The sequence below is a fragment of the Pyricularia pennisetigena genome, chromosome 6 (genome assembly GCF_004337985.1).
Source record: "Pyricularia pennisetigena strain Br36 chromosome 6, whole genome shotgun sequence".
NCBI classification, from domain to species: domain Eukaryota; kingdom Fungi; phylum Ascomycota; class Sordariomycetes; order Magnaporthales; family Pyriculariaceae; genus Pyricularia; species Pyricularia pennisetigena.
Genome location: NC_043744.1, coordinates 1,916,602 through 1,935,661, shown reverse-complemented (window position 1 = coordinate 1,935,661; position 19,060 = coordinate 1,916,602). Strand labels below are relative to the sequence as shown.

Genomic DNA, 19,060 nt, shown 5'->3' with positions numbered 1-19,060 from the left:
CCAAGCTGCCGACCCCACTCACTAAGTACAAACCATACAAAGACATGGAGTACTGAGGGTAAGCTTGTGCAGCAACATGATCTGCTGCAGCATTGGAGACGAGAAAGTTTCTTCAAGCAACAAATAAGAAAGGCAGAACCACTGTTTTATTTAATATTTAATTTGATTGTCCTTCAAGAGGAGAAAATGACCGACGGCACAGCAAACCGGAGGCTAGAGGCCATCAGCCGGCAAGTGTCGGCAAGTGGCTCGGCTGATGCATCGCCGTCGTCGTCAACAAGTCTACCAAAGCTCATCAAGATAGCAGGAGAGTCGACGGCACCTAGGGCTTTGGGAAAGGTTGTCATAATCACAGGTGGGTGTGCAGCATAACATTCCAAATTGGGGCATGTATCTATCTCCCGGGATAATAACGTTCACACTCCCAACAAACAAACATCAGGCGCCAACTCCCCCATGGGCATCGGCCGCGCCACGGCCCACCAGTTCGCCCAGAACGGTGCCCGGGCCGTCTACCTGTGCGACTTTGACGACTCGTACCTCGAGGCCCACAAGAGCGAGATCAGCTCTCTGTACGGCCACTCGGTCGACGTCCACATCCGCCAGTTCGACGCCTCGGACGAGGCGGCCGTCAAGGCCGTCGTCGATGATGCCGTGGTCCGCTACGGGCGGCTCGACGTCTTCTTCGCCAACGCGGGCATCGTCGGCCCCGCGACCATGTTCCAGGACGTCGACGCCGAGGAATTCATGCGCTGCATGGCCGTCAACACCCTGGGTCCCTTCCTGGCGGCCAAGCACGGCGCCGCGGCCATGACCAAGGTAGGCGGTGGCGGGAAGTCGGCCTCGGGCGGGAGCATCATCATGACGGCGTCGGTGGCCGGCCTGCGCTCCAACGCCGGCCCCACCCCTTACTCGGCCTCCAAGGCCGCCGTTGTGTCCATGGCACAGACCCTGTCGTATCAGCTGACGGGCACCGGCGTTCGCGTCAACGCCATCTGTCCGGGCCTGATCGAGACGGGCATGACGGCGCCTCTGTTCGAGATGGCGAGGGCCAAGGGCACCGAGAAGAAGGTCGGCCAGCTCAACCCGCTCAGGAGGGCTGCGCACGCCGACGAGGTCGCCCGTGTCGCCCTCTTCCTGGGCAGCGACGAGAGCTCATATGTCAACGGCCAGGCCTGGGCGGTGGACGGGGGTTTGAGTGCAGGGCACCCGTACGTCCCGGGCAAGATGAGCTAGATGATGAGAGGTGGAGGGAGGGGATGAGCCCTTCCAGTCTGGCTATAGTTGAAAGAATTCATCTGTCACCATTTTTGCGTCGTCGTGCATTTTCTAGCCAATGAGTTTTTTTTTTTTTTTTTTTTTTTTTTTATCACAAAAGATAATTCGATACGAATTTAAATACGGAAACTTTACTGTTTCGTTAGGCATATGCAGAGAAACTTGTAATGATGAGAGAGATGGGCAAGAACAGAGTCGCTGCCAATTACAAAAATTCATTTCAGTTTGTCAGAGTAAATTTTCGACCCACCAACCCGCAGACACACGGGACATAACAAACATAACCACCCTTCAAAAGCGTGCGTCCCATCCACCATGAACAACACTCCTGGCCAAGTATCAGCGTCCCCCACGCCATCAGACCCCCGCTCACCGCGCCCTCCCAGGCCCAAAAAGCCAAAGGCCGGCAACCCAATTTCAGTCGCGGTGCAGAAATGGACGACCTTGCCCAGGGTCGCGCAGAGGCTGCAGGCCGTCGCCGTCTCGTCGACGGCTCTGGTCGACGCGGCGCCGAAGCGCTGGGTCATCTACGAGCCCATGGCCCTGCTGCCCAGTGGGAGCTTTGCGTCGGAAGACTGGCGGAAGGTCTTGGATGGTCCCCCGCCTGGTGATGGAGATGATGACGAAGGCGCCGACACCAGCAGCGACGGTGGTTGGTTGCTGTCGGCCTTGTGGCGCGGCATCCTCGACGGCCTCTCGGCAAAGTCCCCCCAGCCCCTGACGCACCTGGCCGTCAACGACGGCATCCCGCTAAACCTCCCCGGGGGCGCCGCCGATGACGCACCCGCGCCGAGGGGACAGGTGTCTGCAGCGGGCTCGGACCTGTCGCCGCGGGAGAACATCCTGCGCAGCCCCAGCGGCCTGCGGATGCTGTATGGGGATTTCGGCCCGGGGGAGGCAACAAAAGGTGGCGACGACGGCGACGCGGCCGAGGAGCCAGTTGCGGATCAGGACTTTGACCTCGCCCTCTGGGTCTCGACCAAGCAAAACGGCATCTACCAGACGTGGGCGCCGCGATGGACAATGTTCAGCCGCGGCAACGTCAAGGAGAAGGCCCGGCTGCTGGCATTCCACGAGGATCGAGGCTCTTCGTCGGTCCCAGGCACCACCACCACAACCAACACACCCCATCCCGTCCCACCCCAAGCATCTACGGCGGCCTCACCGCCTTGGGCCGTAGATCTGTACGCGGGGATCGGGTACTTTGTCTTCTCGTACGCCAAGCTTGGCATGCGCGTCTTGTGCTGGGAGGTGAACCCGTGGAGCGTCGAAGGGCTGAGGAGGGGCGCCCGCCGCAACGGGTGGAAGGCCAAGGTGGTCAGGGGCAGCCGGGATCTGGGCAGGCCGACCCCCGACTTGATAGACGACGACGACCACATCGTCGTGTTCCTCGAGAGCAACGTCGAGGCCTCGAGGAGGTTGCGGGAGCTGCGCTCTGCTGCTTCCCCGGACGCAGCCGGCTTCTTGAACGTGGTCCACGTCAACTGCGGCTTCCTGCCAACGAGCCAGCCGAGCTGGGGCCTGGCGGTGGATATCGTCCGCGGCACAAAGGGGAGCTGGCTTCATTTGCACGAGAACGTGGCCGATGACGACATTTTAGAGCGTGGCAAGGAGATCGAGACGGTGATTGGAAGCCACGTTGATCATGCTAAAGCCTCGGGTGACGACGACCCGCCCCGGCGAGTAGCTCTGCAGCATACCGAGCTGGTCAAAACATTCGCCCCTGGGGTGTGGCATTGTGTATTTGACGTCTATGTTGGCATCTGATGTAAATTCTGAGCCTGGAGAACATGCACGTCACTGGTCCAATAGCCAACCGCCGTTAATTACATTATGCGGCAGACGGAACATTTATCACCGACCCGAGAGAAACTCGACCACCACTTGACTGGGATTTCTGGCTACGTATCAACTTGTAGTTGGGTGCCGTGACTCTCCATCCTACCACTCTGGTGCTGCTACTTGGGATTTGCACGACACCATCCAGAACACAACGGGTCATCTGAGCTGGGTAGATTTAGGGCTGGCAATCCCCCTTCCTCCAACAAACCTAGGCTAAGAAAGTACCTCCATATTGCTGTACGACTGTGCGATCGACTTCATGCCCTACAAACACAGATACTTCAAAGGCTAGAATGCGAAGCTGAGGTGGGTCTTTCAAGCAAAAGAACCAGAATTAAAAAGAGGCGACATCATGGACCAATCACGCATGTACTCGCGAAAAGTTAAGTCTGAGTTAACATGACAGGCGTCAGAGGCAATATGCCAAGCCTAAGCTTACCTTTCCAGGACGGTCAAATCCCTTGCCATCCTCAAGTCAGAGCATGCCAGCCAATTCCAGCGAAGAGGCGTGGGTAGGGGACAAGGCGCAAGCTCACCAAGGAAATGGTGTGGTGCCAGTACTTCTGCTTACACCTGCTGCCGGTATTTGCTAGTATTTTTTTTTTTTTTTTATTCCTATTCGAGCCTAAAATAATAAATAAAATGAACCTCAACGCCTGTGCGGAACCTCACAAACGATTTGGAGGTAGTAAAAACATTTTCCCTCCTAAACTGAGAGATAGGTGCCTATTTGCCAGTCATCAGCATGGATCAGCATCATCAAGGGATGCGAAAGCCATTCGAAATCTTCTCGGGAGAAGCACAAAAACCGTGTACCGAGCCGTGCCTAATATTGCCGTCGTATGTGTCAGGGTGGCTGGACCTTGCGAGATCGTGATCGGGGCCGGTATGGATGTCTGCGTTTGTATGATGTTCGTGATATAGCCTAGTGTTTTCTTTTGTAGTGAGGATGAGAGATTTCTCCGTCATCTTTGTGTAGTACTGTACTGTGGAATAAACCTTGTCGGAAAGCTCAACCAAATATTTATTTGGGAACAGGAGGGGTAATTTGATGTCCTGCATTATCCGTAAAGAGTAAGCATGGCGACATCCAAACATGGACCAAGGGGTCGTCAAACATACCTAGTCGGCTGGGATCGTGCTCTGCTCTGGTCTCATGGCCGTAATTAGTGTTTTAGATAGCTTTTGTGCGCGAGAACAAACTGCTATAAAATGCGTCTACGACAGGCGCAGCAGTAATCATACGACCGCCAAAGTAACGGCCATTGAGACCCTTGATGGCGTTCTCGCCTCCCTGAACTCTGTCGAATTTTAGGTAGATATCGCCTTTCGAGTTGGGGTCCAGAGAAATGTGCACAACATGCCCATACTTCTCCTCGGCCTCTTGCCGAACATCTTCTTCAAGCTCCTTGACCCAGTCGTCGCCTTCTTCTCTGTGAGTGCAAACTCTAGTCAGTACTTGAATCATAAATGTCACCTTGGCAGATGTCTGCATGAACTAGGGTTGAATATCAGTGAAACGAAAAATAGAAAAAAAAAGACTTACTCGGCAGGATCAAACATATTGTGCAGTACCACACAGCGGCTGGCCTGGTTAACATTGTTGATAGGCAGGGGCTTGACCTCAGTCCTGGGTTTGAGAATCTGTCTCTCAGGTTGCGCGGTGGAGGGTTCGTCAGTTCTTGCAAGTTTCCTCATGAGAGCATCTCGGCTAAAATTGTTGAAGTTGACACCAGCGACGTCAGTGTCATCCAGAGCACTGGCGCCGCTACCCTTGTCGTTGTCTCGCCCGCCGGCGCGATCAAAATTGGAAGGCTGGCCGGCAGCGCCTCTGCCGCCGGATCCTGAAAAGGCGGAACCTTGATACTGCTGCTGACCATTGGGACCCTGGAATCCTCGCAGCAGATTGGCCGTAGATTCGGGGGTGAACTTATCGTTGCCAAGGCCAACGCGGATGGGACGACCTGCTAGATCAAACCCGTTCATTTTCTCTAAAGCCTCACGAGCTTGAGTAGCGTCACGGAATCTATAAAGTGGTCAGCTCGGCAAAGAACATAGAGCTAGACGATGAGACGGGTGGCAAGAGGGAAAAATTAGAGGGCAAATAAATCACTTACTGCACAAACCCGTAGCCTCTGCTACGGCCGCTGTCGTCCTTTTGAAGTTGGACAAACTCGAGCTCACCAAAAGGCTCAAAAACGTTCTGGAGATCTTGCTCAGTGATGCTGAAGTGTATGTTGCCAACGTACAAGCGATGGAATGGGACCGAGGTCTGCTGGGTTCCGGTGGATTCCGTCTTGACGGCACGATTCTTCTCGGCTTCGGTCGGCTGTACTATGACGGGGATACCTAGGAGTTTTTGACCAGTGAGCTGAAGCGCAGCAGCAACGGATTCCTCGGTCTTGAATTCAACGTAGCCGACTCTGTCATCAGGTTGTCAGTCAAAGTTTCTCACACAGACACAGGGCAGAAAACCGAGGAAACGTGACAGCCAGATAACGACTTACCCCTTGGACCTGTTACTGACGCGGTCCTTGACAATCTGAGCCTCAGCAACTGGACCAGCTTTCTCAAAGAACTCCTTGAGCTCTCGGGTACGGAGACGAGCTGCAAGCTGTTGAACAAACACGGTACGGCGATCACGCTCATCCTCAGTCAGCGCAGGGGGGCTGGGGTCCCTAGACCTGCTACCCCTACGGGCACGTCGACGGTCGTCGTCTCGGCCGCGGTGCGAGCCGCGCCTGTCGTCGTCGCGGTCGCGGCGATTATCCCTAGGTCTGTAGTAGCGGTTCGGCGAGCGGGAGCGGGAGCGGCCGCCGCGGTAGTAGTCGCCCTCTCCTCCCCTGTGACGGCGTGAGCGGCAAGAATCTCTGTCGCGGCTACGGCTGCGGCGCCTGCTTTTGTGAGTGCTGCTGCCTGCGTCGCTTCGGGGGGTCCTGTCAGCCTCGCTCTTGGGCGTGCGGCTACCGCGACGTCGACGGTCGCGCGAGGAGTCGCGCGGAGACCTGTCTCGGTCGTGGCGGGAGCTCCGATCGCCGCGTTCGCTACGGTCGCCATTCGTGTGGCTGTCGCCGTTTGAGGTTGCCTTTTTGTCCTTGCTACTGTCCGCGCCGTTAGCTGCGGCGTCCAACAACGCTTCTACGTCCAAATGTGACATTTTGTTTTCAGGCCGCTGAGGACAAACTTCCAAGCAGAGAGTAGCAAATTAACAAAAAACACAAGTTGGAAATCGAAACAAGGTGCACTAGGAGTGGCTTCTCGATTTTGGGTTTCAAGATGGGATGCGGTCGTCGTGTTAGGGAATGGAGAGGGAGCGAGTGGGGGATGGACGGGAGAAAATCGGCGATTCAACCCCTGGTTGCTGATAAAATAAAATATTACCGCTGTTCCGTCAGCGTCGCGGCGTGACCGCGGAAATCAGGCTAGCTAAGACTGTAATTTACCATTTTGCTGGGCCGGATCACGTGCTTTGCTTGGCAATCAGACAGGGTTTGCTCTTGTTTGTTGGCAGTGTCAATCAATGGCTTTGAAGGTGGCTGGTGATTGTCCCTCATCAGTCAATCGCTTCAAGACCCGATTTGACAAAGGTGGAAGAAGCTGGTTGGCTGATCTAGGCTGTTTTGGTTCTAGATGTGGTTTCAGTTATCCATTCTTCAGCTTTATGTCTGAATGGCGTAATTATGATAGACATTATATCTACTTTAGTCTAATATCGAGTGCCACAAAGCCAAGCGCCGGAACCGGTTCGAGGTTCATTCATCATCTCATGTCAAGACCAGTAACGGTTTAACTGACGAAGTGCTTCCAATGTTCTTTCGTTATTATTAGTGTGTTCCCAGTATCTCATTAAAGTGCCATAACAGTTGAAAAAAATCTATAGTCTGAAAAGAAAACGCCTCCGCCACTGTTTTATACAGGTGCAAAAAAGAGAGAAAAGAAAACAAAAAGTAACCAAACAGTCAACCACCAACAAGAGGCGATGAATATATCCTATTCCGCTTCACTTGGTCTTGACAAGAGGCACGATCTCGGTCCCAAATACCCTGTCCCAGAAGCGGCTGGTTACGCCAAAGCCGTTCTCGTAGTCGAGGAAGTGATGCTCAAGGTGATATTTCTTCAAGTCCTTGTACCACAGAGGCAGGTTCTTGTGGTGCAAGAAGTAGTGGGTGAGGTCGTAGCAGATATAGCCAAAGATACCGCCACAGAATATGGCGGTGCCGACGTGCCAGTTGTACCAGAAGAGAATGTGTGCAAGCTTCCAGAATGGAAACGCCAGAACGAAGAACAGCGTGGGAGGCATCACAAGACGAAGCTTGTCCATAGGGAGGTAGTGGTGGACGCCATGAAGAAGGAAGTGCATGGTAATTGCCACACGGTTGTCTGGAAGATATCTACAAGCAAAGCAAGAAATACTGTTAGTGGCTATCTTGATACAGTCGTGCGAGATCCAGTTCCAGGGAATACGTACTCGTCAAGGTGGAACAGAAAGCGGTGCAAGATGTACTCAATGATCGTCCAAACACCGATGCCAGTGCACCAGAGCGCTGCAAGGTTGAGCTTGCTCTCAATGCCCTGACTGGCGAGATATGTTCCGTATGCAACTGGAGGCAGCCACACAATGGGGATCACCCACCAAGCCGTCTTGCTCAGCGGCTCGAGGAAGTTTCCAAAAAGAGGTGCAGATTCGCCACCCTTGTAATGCCTGGGCCTGTGGACCTGCTCCAAGTAAAACTCCTTGCTAAAACCTCCATACCATACTTGCATCAGCAACGGCCTGTTCAGGTCGAGGAACTTGTGCTTCTTGTAGTCTCCCGTGTAGTCCGTCTCCTTGTTCAGGTCCTCCTCGCAGGACATTCCGGTTCGGGGATGTACTGGGCGTCCTTGGGCATCCACAAGCTCCGGGGTGTCGACACCGCTGGATGAGCCTTTGGCTGCACCGTTGCCATTCGCCTTTCCGTTGGAAGCGCCCTTGTCAGAATTGAGGAAGCCTACCAAAGACTCCTCAAGGATCTCATATGCGGCTTCGGTGTGGGTGTGGGAGTCCTCGTCCTTCAGAATGGCACCGATGTCCTTTCCAGCATAGTCGAGGACGAGGTCGGCTCCGCCGGGATGGGCATCGAGGAAGTCTGTCACATCATAAACGTTCTCGCCGACTGTGACATAGCAAGACTGGCTGGTATTGTGCGCCTCAACCTCAGCCTGAGTGAATGTTGGGAGCGTGAGCGACGGCATCTTGGGCTGTGTTGTATGCGGGCGAATTTTGTGCAATGGTCTCGCCAATAGCGGCTCGATCGGGCTTCAAGAAGAGTAGAATGCAACCTAGGTGTTCCCGAATTCCGTGCAGCCGAAAATCAGTCTCTAGGGCAGCGCTGGAGCTATGAGGAGAGGAAAAAAAGCACCGGATGCAGTGAAGAAGAGAAAATGCAACAAACAGCAGGCAGTGAATGTTCTAAATATGGTTGTAGGAAAGAAGCGGCGATGGTTTCTACCTGCGACTGACAATAGGGGTTCAAAAATTCCCGTCGCGATGGGGCGCGAAATGAGACTTAGCGCAAAAGATCGGGCGAGGGTGGCGTGATCTGACCAATAAAGGGAACCTTGAGGATCCGTCAAGTGGTACCACTTTTCATTTCTTGGGCATTCAATTTGCCCATCAAAGCTTGTGGTAAATCGCATCCGCCCAACGGCTATGGAAACATCAGACGACTGGTCAATTGACCTGGCCACTTAATAAAAAAAGCTTGGGAGAGTCGGCAACCAAGAAGGAATATTTAGCTACTTGAGTGACATGGTAGACAGCTGACAAGGCTCGATTGGCAGGTGGCTATTAATTAATCAATTATTCAAAGTAACATGGAACGGGAAAGTTTGTGACTGTTGCCCAACGCGCCGTTTTTCTACATATGATTGTAATTAAGCAATGCCACGGCCACCGATCGGGCCGCCAAGCTGGTAATCGGGCTGGACTCCACTGTAGTGCTCCCTCCCTGTCAGCTTCACCACTATATACAAAGCCCCTCCACTGCGACTAACGCTAAATGGCGGGGCAACTTGTTTGTTTAGTGAGGCAAGACAACTCCAACTCTGTGCAGCTATTGGTGGCGACAATGGTGATTGCTTGAACATTGGAACTCTGTGGTGTATGTAGGCCTTAGGCAGCCAATCAAGTGAATGATTGCTTGAAGTCGAGCTTAAAGCTGAAAGCATTCACCGTCATCTCGTCGCAAGCTTGCCTAGACAGATAGATGTATTAATTAATCCATTACGCACCTGGGGTAGTTGTAGTCTTGACGTCCCCACATTGAACTCACCAACACTCGCTCCTCAACAGCCTTGTCCTTGTAAAAGGTAGCATTTCACAACTTGGGGCTTTGCCATTGCTTGAGGGTGAAAGAACCTTCCCTATTCAAAAATCCCGACTGCGTTCACACTGCCCAGCGTATCTTTGTCTAACCTACGAGGCGTTTATTATTGAGCGACAAACCTCGCCTACCATGGCTGTATCCCAGGTGCGATGGGGCGCCGTGCTGCTCGTCTTGGGCATCGTGCTTGTCATGATGCCGGGAAAGGCGGCGGCATTTGGGGCCGGCAACATCCCATCCATCTCCCAGGTTGAGGGCCACAACTGGCGACATGGAGGTTGGTATTTCCTGCGCGATCAAAACGCCAAGACTAAGGAAATAGTGCTTTGCGACTGACATTCACCTTCATCATGACAGATATTGAGGATATGCTTCAGACTCTCGTGTTTTTGAAAGGAAAGAAATGGTCATCTAAGAACATTTCACGAGTCTACTTCGGGAACTGGCTCCGTGACTACTCCCAAGCTGTCGATGTAGGAAGTCTGAAAGGAGTCAACGCGGAAACTGTGAGAATCTTGGTCTGGGTCCTGTCGTTCCTCTCGTTTGGTTATGCCACGGCAGAGTTTGAAGTGACTGCCGATCGTCTCGGAGTGTACCGACCTGAGGAACATATTGATAATCCCCTCGGCTATGGCGACGGCAAAGACGCGCGCGAGTTTGACCCTCGCCTTCGCGGCCCCGTTGATCCTCGCGAGGTTGAAGTGGATCCCCGAACCGGCATGAAGAACTACATCGCCAACGAGAGCGGCGGCTGGGCTACCAGTGTGGGCTATCTCAGGTTCAGCTTTGCTCGTTGCATTCACTTTGGTCGTCTTTACACGAGCGGCAGCCGGCCAGGCAAGGAAGAGGATCTCTGCGAGGCTTTGAGGTGTCTAGGACAGGCGTTGCACTGCATGGAGGTATGTGATCTGGTTTTGAGGGACACAGTCTTTCTTCTCAGCCCCCAAGGTCTGACCCTTCTTTCTATTTTTAATTGCAGGACTTCTCGGCACACTCCAACTATTGTGAGCTGGCTTTACGAGAGCTTGGTCACCACGATGTATACCCTCACTGCGGTACTTCGACTGAAATCAACTTGAATGGCCGTCGGGTTTATCCTCTCGTCACTGGTTCGTAGAACCACATCCCGGTGTCTTATCGGTTGTGTTTACCCTGTCTAACCGCAAAACAGGCACATTTGGAGCTGTCGACTTTTTGCATTCGGTGATTGGGTGAGTATTACTCCTTACTGCCCAAGGGTAACTGGTGGTCGTGTAGGTATCGATGACTTGGTTAAATATTGAGAGCTGACATATTTCTCTCTAAAGCGAGGCCACGGACAATTTGACCCAGTCTGAAGTTGACGAGATGAACGAAGCTCTGATTTCGGCACAAAACATAACAAAGCCTGGCGCAGGTGATGGGAGCCGGTCGCTGTTCGGGTCCTCTGGAGACAGTGCCAATGGTTTCATATCACTTATTGACAAACTTCCCGGAGTTGGCAACGGATTTGCTAGCGAAGCCAGAGCTCTTCAAGCTGAGTCGGCAGCTCAGGATCAGCAGAACCAAACACTCAGCCGGGCCAACCAAGTCCCTGGAATGAGTCCTGATTTCGATGCTGTCGCAACAGCGAAGAAGATTTATCCTATCCTTGCTTTCCGGGACAAGATAGTTAGGGCCATCAGCGACACTATCTCCAAGATTCCCGGCATGGAGAAGCTCCTCGAACGTATCGGTGAAACTCTCACTGCGTTCGTTCTTGGTCTTCTGGCGCCGTTTGTGCGCCCTATCATCAATGGAGTGTCCAAGGTTTTGAAAGACGGTTCGTCTGGTGTGATCGCCAGCTCTTCAAACTCCCAGCTTGAGCCATGGAAGGATCCATTATGCTCTAACCCGACGCATTCCATGCTGGTAAGCAGTCTCACTATGAATGATGAGCCACTGCTGTGCAGCATATACATAGCCGAGTTGCTAACCTCGCACGAATCATCCAGAGCAAAGACCACTTCACAAACGTGCTGAACTCATGTGCTGGTCGCGTTGCGTCGACGGTGCTTCAATACGTTGTCCCGTAAGTGCATTGCTCTGGCCTGTATTAGTCCCGATATATGAGCTATACTCTGAAACTACCGCTAACATGTTCTGCTTGTTTGCATAGACGTGTCCTTTTCGCATGGGAGAACCCGGGGGTGCCTGTGGATGAGTTGGTCAACGATGTCATCCGAGCCTTTCACCATCCCGCAGCTCGCAACGAACAGATCGATATTCAAAAACAGATGTTCGACACCGTAAGGAACTGGTCCAATGAGTCTCACCATGTCATCCGCCTCCTGTCATCGGAGAGTGTCAAAGCGGGCAAGAACCACGTACTCGCCAATGGCCAAACAGCGAACAAGTCCCTCGGTGGCCACGACGGGCACGCTCATGGTCCTACGGGATTCCCCGCAGCCGCGATGCGTGAGCTGGGAGGACATGGCAAAGTCTCAGGCTCTCTCTGGTCCCAGGTCAAGACCCGCGATATGGGTGCCATGAGCAGCGGGCCTTCAGGAGCGGCAGCGCCCCCGGAGCCCGACTACTCGACCCGGCCGCCGGCAGATACTCAGCCTTCATATAACCAGCCGGCACCTCCTGCGACGTATGGCTACGGTCAGCCCAGCCAGCCGCAATCATATGGACAACCCCAGGGATACCAGCCCCAGCACCCGCAGCACCTGCAACACCCTCCCCAGCCTACATATGGAAGCGCTCCATACGGAGGGCAACCGCCGTACCCACAGCAACCTCCCTACGGGCAGCAGCCTCCTTATCAGCAGCAACCTCCATACCAACAAGCGCCGGCACCCTACGGTCAGTCGTCACCATACCCACCACAGCAACCATACCCGCAGCAGTCGCCATATCCTCAGCAGCCTCCATACGGCCAGCAACCGCCGTACCAACAGCAGCCCCCTCATGGACACCAGGGCGGTTGGGGGCAGTACCCAGGACAGAGATATTGATTGGGTTTGTCGAAAAACGGGTACTTTGCTAATCTATGGCGGACTTTTCTTACGACATCATTGATGGGGGCTGGGGATACTAGGGTACGTTGGGTGGACCAAGAACGGGCGGGTTTGGTCAGTTCTTTTATTCGTTTCTAGATTAGGTATGAATTCAACCTGATCCGGCTCTTAACCCAGATGAAAACCAAAAGTAAAGAAAAAAAAAAGAGAAAAAAAAAAAAAAAAACAAGCAAATAACCACATAACGCTCTTTCTATATGTCACATTGCTCAATATCAGAGAGTAAGGTCTAACGGTCTATCTATGTAAAAGAAAATAAGATCCACTTGGTAAACACCAGCCGATAGGTCTGGCGAAAATGTCCCCTTTAGCAAGGAGCTCGAAGTGTTGTTACAGCCGGGGCTATCATCTTCTCCTGCCTCTGGGATTCTGCGCCTCGGTCCTGCGGATGTCGCGTATCTCCTTGGTGCCGAGACTGCCGAGCCCACCCTCGCTCCGGCGCTCCCAGCCGCCGAGACGCACGACGAGGCAGGTGGCATTGTCGCCGTCGGCCGAAACCTCGGTGGCGTAGTCTACGACGTCGCGGCCACCCTGCTCAGGCGTCTTGGCCTCCTTGACGACGTCGACAATCTCCTGGTCCGACAGCGAGCCCGAGACGCCGTCGCTGACCAGGACGAGAAAGCTGTACTCGGCGGGGCCCATCTCTGTGCGGCACAGCTCGGGCTCGGCCGAGACGCCGACGCGCTTGCTCTGCAGGTCGCCAAAGGCGCGCGAGTTGGCGAGGCCGCTGAAGCGCTCCTCGCCGAACGAGTCGGTAGCGACGCTGGAGCCGAGGAAGCGGCTCAGGCGCCGGGCCTCGGCGGGCGACGACGGGTGGTGGTCCGAGGTCAAGGCGCGGGCGAGGCCCGTGGCCGTCTCGCAGAGCAGTGCGCGCGTGTCGCCGACGTGGGCCACCAAGAGGGTGCTGCTGGCCGAAGGCTGCCAGAAGGGGGCCGGCGTAGGGGTCGAGATGAGGGCGACCGAGGCCGTCGAGCCGCCCTTGAAGCGCGTGGGACCGCCGATGCGGTGTCGGCGTCCCGAGCTGGGCGCCACATGGTGAGGCGCGCCGAGGACCTCATCGTTGTTCACGGGCGACTCGGCGAGCTTGGGATCATCCGCATCCGGCTTGCGGGCTTGGGCTGTGATGAAGTCTAGATCGGCCCGGAGGAAGGCATAGGTCAGCACCGACTCGATGGTGACGTCCGTGCCTGGCGTTTCGCCCGCGTCGGTTGATGGGTCTGAGGTCGAGTCTAGTGAGCTCTTGGTGATGCTGAAGTGTGCAGGTTTGAAGCGTCGGAAGTAGCCCCCGACCGTGTCCTTGTATTCGCTGAGTAGTTCCCGTTCGAGCCGTAGCGCTGCCGGAATGTCTGCAGTTACCGGCTGAGGATCGGTACTCTCAATCGGCTCTGCCGTCGGAGGCTTTTGGCCAATAATACGACCCTCTTGGGTAGGTTCGGGGATGTTCATACGCGACTTGACATCTTCTGGCCCTTTCATATCCACCCTTCGCCTCCTATCGTCGCGCTGCCTTGCTTCGGCCCCTTCGTCTCCAGAACCCCCACCAGCGCTACCGCTGCTGTTGGCGCTGCCAATATGGGAATCCTTGCGAAGACTGCTCCCCAGCCCAAACTGCACGGCAGCGTCCTCGATATAGCAATGCAGCTCATCCCTCAGAAACTCGGAACATTCGGTGCCACCGTGACCGTCGAAGACGCCAAAATAGAATATCTGCGGATCTCCGCTGCTCTTGCTATCCGCAACGCTCCCCTCACCTGTATTCCTGGCAGATGAGCGCGACAAGCTGACGGGAACACGCTTTGCAAAGGCCGGCAGGTCGATGGTGCCGGCCTGGTTGGTGTCTTCGTTGTACTTGCGCTGGCCACGCGAGTTGTGGGCGCCAAAGTGGTGCTTGGCACTGCGCAGCGGGATGCGTACGACAGTCAGCTCGCGAGCGGCCGGCGACCTGATAAGCTCCGGTGCGGCGGCTGGGCTGGCCTCGTCCGGGCCTGGAGTGTGCGGCGTTGAGGCACTGCGCGGGAGCTTATGGTGTGGGCCGGAGCGCATACGAGGATCCGGGTGGAGGGAGGATGAGGGGAGATGGGTGACGAAGTAGTTGTGGAAATGGCGTTGTTGTTGATAGGAGGAGCTCAAAGAGCTGTTGCCGTTGCTGATATAACTGACGACGTTGGTGTTCTTATCTGGCCGTTGAGCTACTGATACCCGATGTCTTTTGTTGTGGAGGTGGAAGTGCGACTGAGGGTGACAACGACGGCAGCTATGTGACGAAGCGTAGACGAACTTGGAGATGAAGCTCATCATGGCGGTGAGCGTGTCGGTGTTTGGATCGTTGGGTGTTGTGGCATTCCTCATCGGCATTGCTTGCCTCGACTTGGATGTCCATTGCTGCGGCACTCCGGCTCTTGCTCTCGCAATAGCCGAGGGGCGTAATGGATGAGCCATTGGGTTGCAGTTGTAATTGCGTGTTTGTTGCGTGGCATGAAGTGTGTGTGAATCCGACCTGTGAATGGGATTTTGTTTGAGCTTTTGTTGATTGTGATTAGGGCGTGCCTGGATCTTCCGATGTGATTTTTGCTTATTCGGATCGTGATCGGGTCGGTCGGTTGGGATGGATGGGGTTGGGTTGGTTGCCTTTGGTGAGATATGGTTTGACCTCACCCAAGGGAAACTGACAACGGTACGGTGCCCTGTACTATGCAGTAACAAACAATAGGTGGAGCCGCCCGCTGACGTATGCTGAGAAAGTGCATGGCGCCTCCACTGACTCAATGGAACCTTAAACCGAAATTGAGCACTACGAAAAACTCACCCAAATAGCACCACAATTATCAACTTCTTGTTCTCTATGCTGCCTAATAAGAAACTGGATTGCTTTAGGCTACATTGACAACCCGGATCTCGTTTCTGAGCGGGCTTGGCTTCCAGGTAAGAAATTGTTAACGCTGACGACAACTGCGACCCCGTGAGGATCATTGGCATAAATTAGCCGTTCAACTCGGGCGCATCTTCTCGGTTTACCCCATGAGTAAGTAGTATCTGGTGTCGACCCAAACATGGTGAGCACAGTGCTCTTTGTCAAAAAACTATTCAGTCTCGGCTGCCCGCGAAGCCCACAATCCCAGCGCCGGCCGGAGTCTGAAGCCAGATTTCCAATTGGCGACGAGCAGCACGACAGGCACTGATTTGCGCGAAACCCACCCGACTCGTTTGGCCTTGTGGCTTTTGAGAACTTGCAGTCAGCAGGTTGGACGATGTGAGATGATTTTGATAGAAGCTATTTAATGGAGTAATCGGTGCATTTCTCCAGACCTGGTCTATATGTGGGGAAACTCGGTCCAGGCGAAGTCCGGGTAAAATCCTCGGCCTGCTGCTTTTGTGTATTTGGCGAATCCCCCTATTATCATGTGCTGTTATTATTCTATCAGACTGTTTATATGGGAATATTTTGGATCTCTTATCGATGCCTGATAATCAATGGAACGGAGCATCTGTTTAACTACGTTGCTCCCGACGAACCTTGCCGTGCAGCCTTCCTCCAATAGAACATACATTGACAAACTAACGCCTGGGAGAGAGAACTGAACTGTTACAGGTTGAATGAAGAATAATTATAGCATTGTAGAGCTTTGACGGGCTGGTGAATATTGCAAGGGTACCCTTTTCCGGATCGAAGCCATAGTGTTTGTGACGCATTGGGAATGCTCCGGGAGCGTGAAGACCGAAAATGTGCAAGACTCCAGGGAGGTCTTGCCTGATATACCTATAGAAGAAGAAGAAAACCTTCGCGCATCTTCGTGGTTATGCAATCTACTGTCTTCTGCCACGAAGTTTCAACAAGGAACCTTGTTAAAAAGGTAGCTGCGTCATCTTGTTTTTTTTTTTTTTCGGTTCTCTCCGTATACAATTCGATACTCTCTGGCCCAGCTATTGGAGTAATTTAGCAGCTTGGAGCTTTCGGAACTGGCTGAGTGTATCTTTGTTGCTCAAGCAGGGAGGATGTGTTGACTATGGGATATATTTGGACACAAGCGCTATACCAGACAAGAATATACATAAATGGAACCTTGTCATGGTTTGGCCTTACTAAAATTTGCTTCACACCGTGATGCTCATATGGGCCGCGGAATTAACATGATCATAAAGGGCTTCGTGAGTACTGTACTAAAATGTCTGTGTTCAGCAATGACGCAAAGCAGGTTCGGGTTTACAAGCTGTATTTGCTGCCACTGTTGTCCAGCATTGTGCTTGGGTTCTCTCTAAAATATTTAATGATTCTAGTATAATAGCTCGCCTGATTATTTGTCGATCTTGTTTTTTTTTTTTTTTTTTTTTTTTTTTTACAAATGTTTCTTGTGCCATCAAATACTACTCAGTAACTACATGTATATGTTATGGAGACGAGTTGTTATTCTTGTTGCTGTTGCTGTGTCTGCTTCAACCCAACAATCTGCGAGCCACTGATGATGGATTTTGATGATTCGCCCTTTTTGGCGGGGGCATTTTACGTCAGAGACAAATTCCAGGTTCGCTTTATGACACGCTACTCAACAACATTTCCACAATGAGCCAAATGTATAGCCAATTTACACAAACCATTCAAAAACCGAGCGATTTCAGAGTGGTTAGAGCAGTATTTTGCGTTCATTAGTCCTATAGTATCGTCATCCAATTGAGTCCCGATGGCGCCAGCAGGTGCCCGTCCGTCGTCCAAGCCAACAAACACAGAAAACGCAGACCACAAAAATGGCCCTGAGTCACCCCCTGACGACGGCATCATCAAAATCGCTCCCAAGGGAGACATAATCTTACGGGTTACTTTCCTAACGTCGAAGGAGGCAATCAGAGCAGCCAAAAGATCTCTTCAACCCAGGCCCGGCCAGCGACCGCCAGCCTCGGCCGCGCAGCAGCAGCAACCTGCGCCGCTTCAAAGTCCCAAGGTCACATACTCTTATCGAGCAGACTTGGGCGTGCTCAAAAAACACTCCGAGTACTTCCGCGCCCTCTTGGATGAGGCTGGCCCGTTCACCGAGGCACGGCAGGTCGCCGATGCCCTGGAGGCCTTGACTCTGCGGGGGGTCAAGCCGGCGGACGTGGACGACGCAGGGAAGCTGCCGACCGTCGACATAACTGACGACGATGACGCCACCCGGTCCGCCCACCGCCACAGCGTGTTTGCAGATCTGTTGCGTATCCTACACGGGGTGCAGGCGATGACCAAGCCGCCCACCATGCTGTACGTCGTCACGTTGGCCGTCCTGGCCGACCGCTTCGATTGCGTCGCCCCGGTGTCGCGCTATCTGTCCTCTGATCTCAAGTTCAAGTGGCCAGCCTCAAAGATAAAAGCCGGAGGCCGCGACGACGAGAACGGAATCGGAGGTCCACGGCTCGAGAATGAGGAGGTTCTCCGGCAGCGCATCCTCGCCGCTTGGCTGTTGGATCAGCCTCTAAAGCTGCATGCTGCCACGCGCGAGTTGATTATGTATGGTTCAAAGCGCTGGGTACAGGCCGGTGAGGACCAAGATGACAAAGGCTACGGAGAGAGCCTGCCTTCTTGGTGGGATTTACCAGATGATCTTGAACGTAAGGCCGGCCGGTTGAGCAAAAAAAACAAGAAAAAAGAAAAAGAAAAAAAAAGCTCAACATCTAACAACTACATGAGGCTATTCTGGTCACCAGGCTGACAAAAAAAATTACTTTTCTTATCCAAGATGAACTCCAACTGCGCAGAGAATGCATCCTTGATGCTCTGGCCTCGGTCCAAAGGCATTTTCTCTCACTCTACTCGTCTCGCACGCAGGTTTGCAGACTCGGATATGACTCCAGTCCGGCATGCGACTCGTTTCAGCTTGGACAGATGGTGAAATTCCTGGCGCACAAGAAACTGCTCTTCTTTGTCGACTTCTCTTCTGCCTCCTTGAGCACGATTGAAGATTTTGCAACCACCGACATAGGACACATAATATCGCTACTCTCACAGGTTACGAGCTATCAAATCGATCGGAATCATACAAACGTAAGTCTGGTCCCCCACATCCCATTAACCCTCACTCAAATCAGGTATTGGTGTCGGTGGTCTTGACTCGGGAAGAGGAGGCTCACATCATAGTTGCATAGTGCGGCCTGCGGATCAAGATACTTCCCATTGTGGAATACATAAAGTCAATGCTGTCTTCAAATGTCATATCGATACCCAGGAGTGCATGGAAAAAGAACCGGGCCGCAACCTCCTGGATGTGTTCTGCTGAGGATGCAGAGACCAAAGACGAGGACAAAGTGTTTCGGTACACCAGGTCTGTGGCTGGTGACCAGCGTTTACGTTTCGAGGGCGCCATGGCCAGTGATCGGATGGCGAGAGAGCTCTTTACGGCGAAAAGCTGGGACTGGACTCCGGAGGGTTGAAGAAGATCTTTAGCCCTACTTACTTCCCCCCTCCCCTCTACTTGCCCAATCTAAGTTAGTGACAAAGACAAAACAAACAAGTTTTTTCTTTTTTTTCTTCTCTATTTTCCTTCCTCTTTTTTTTTTTTTTTTTTTTTTTTT

The 19,060-nt window shown here is 53.3% G+C and overlaps 8 protein-coding genes across 8 annotated transcripts in view; 4 read left to right on the top strand and 4 right to left on the bottom strand.

Moving 5' to 3' along the window:
• Positions 1–186: 186 nt before the first annotated feature.
• PpBr36_04394 (uncharacterized protein) lies at positions 187–1,236 on the top strand (the record flags this gene model as incomplete). The annotated part of the gene is made up of 2 exons (XM_029891554.1): positions 187–355; positions 443–1,236. The coding sequence occupies 2 exons, from the start codon at positions 187–189 to the stop codon at positions 1,234–1,236; spliced, it is 963 nt and encodes a 320-aa protein (XP_029749140.1).
• Positions 1,237–1,593: 357 nt separating this feature from the next.
• PpBr36_04393 (uncharacterized protein) lies at positions 1,594–3,045 on the top strand (the record flags this gene model as incomplete). Its single annotated transcript, XM_029891553.1, has 1 exon — positions 1,594–3,045. One exon carries the CDS (start codon positions 1,594–1,596, stop codon positions 3,043–3,045), a length of 1,452 nt encoding a protein of 483 aa, XP_029749143.1.
• A 1,249-nt stretch (positions 3,046–4,294) lies between these two features.
• On the bottom strand, positions 4,295–6,277 carry PpBr36_04392 (uncharacterized protein; the record flags this gene model as incomplete). The annotated part of the gene is made up of 4 exons (XM_029891552.1): positions 4,295–4,553; positions 4,667–5,146; positions 5,238–5,543; positions 5,628–6,277. The coding sequence occupies 4 exons, from the start codon at positions 6,275–6,277 to the stop codon at positions 4,295–4,297; spliced, it is 1,695 nt and encodes a 564-aa protein (XP_029749142.1).
• Positions 6,278–7,120: 843 nt separating this feature from the next.
• Positions 7,121–8,352, bottom strand: PpBr36_04391 (uncharacterized protein; the record flags this gene model as incomplete). The annotated part of the gene is made up of 2 exons (XM_029891551.1): positions 7,121–7,511; positions 7,589–8,352. 2 exons carry the CDS (start codon positions 8,350–8,352, stop codon positions 7,121–7,123), a joined length of 1,155 nt encoding a protein of 384 aa, XP_029749145.1.
• Positions 8,353–9,614: 1,262 nt separating this feature from the next.
• Positions 9,615–13,657, top strand: PpBr36_04390 (uncharacterized protein; the record flags this gene model as incomplete). The annotated part of the gene is made up of 8 exons (XM_029891550.1): positions 9,615–9,759; positions 9,840–10,381; positions 10,462–10,591; positions 10,654–10,693; positions 10,790–11,372; positions 11,456–11,532; positions 11,620–12,438; positions 12,811–13,657. The coding sequence occupies 8 exons, from the start codon at positions 9,615–9,617 to the stop codon at positions 13,655–13,657; spliced, it is 3,183 nt and encodes a 1,060-aa protein (XP_029749144.1).
• PpBr36_04389 (uncharacterized protein) lies at positions 12,869–14,962 on the bottom strand (the record flags this gene model as incomplete). The annotated part of the gene is made up of 1 exon (XM_029891549.1): positions 12,869–14,962. One exon carries the CDS (start codon positions 14,960–14,962, stop codon positions 12,869–12,871), a length of 2,094 nt encoding a protein of 697 aa, XP_029749970.1.
• Positions 14,963–17,199: 2,237 nt separating this feature from the next.
• On the top strand, positions 17,200–18,919 carry PpBr36_04388 (uncharacterized protein; the record flags this gene model as incomplete). The annotated part of the gene is made up of 3 exons (XM_029891548.1): positions 17,200–18,100; positions 18,229–18,533; positions 18,635–18,919. The coding sequence occupies 3 exons, from the start codon at positions 17,200–17,202 to the stop codon at positions 18,917–18,919; spliced, it is 1,491 nt and encodes a 496-aa protein (XP_029749971.1).
• The window catches only part of PpBr36_04387 (uncharacterized protein), a gene marked incomplete at both ends in the record, with an annotated part of 1,043 nt that continues 598 nt past the window's right edge, over positions 18,616–19,060 (bottom strand). Inside the window, one exon of the mRNA XM_029891547.1 lies at positions 18,616–18,900. Within this exon, the coding sequence (XP_029749968.1) occupies positions 18,616–18,900 (285 nt within the window). The remainder of the gene's footprint in view (positions 18,901–19,060) is intronic.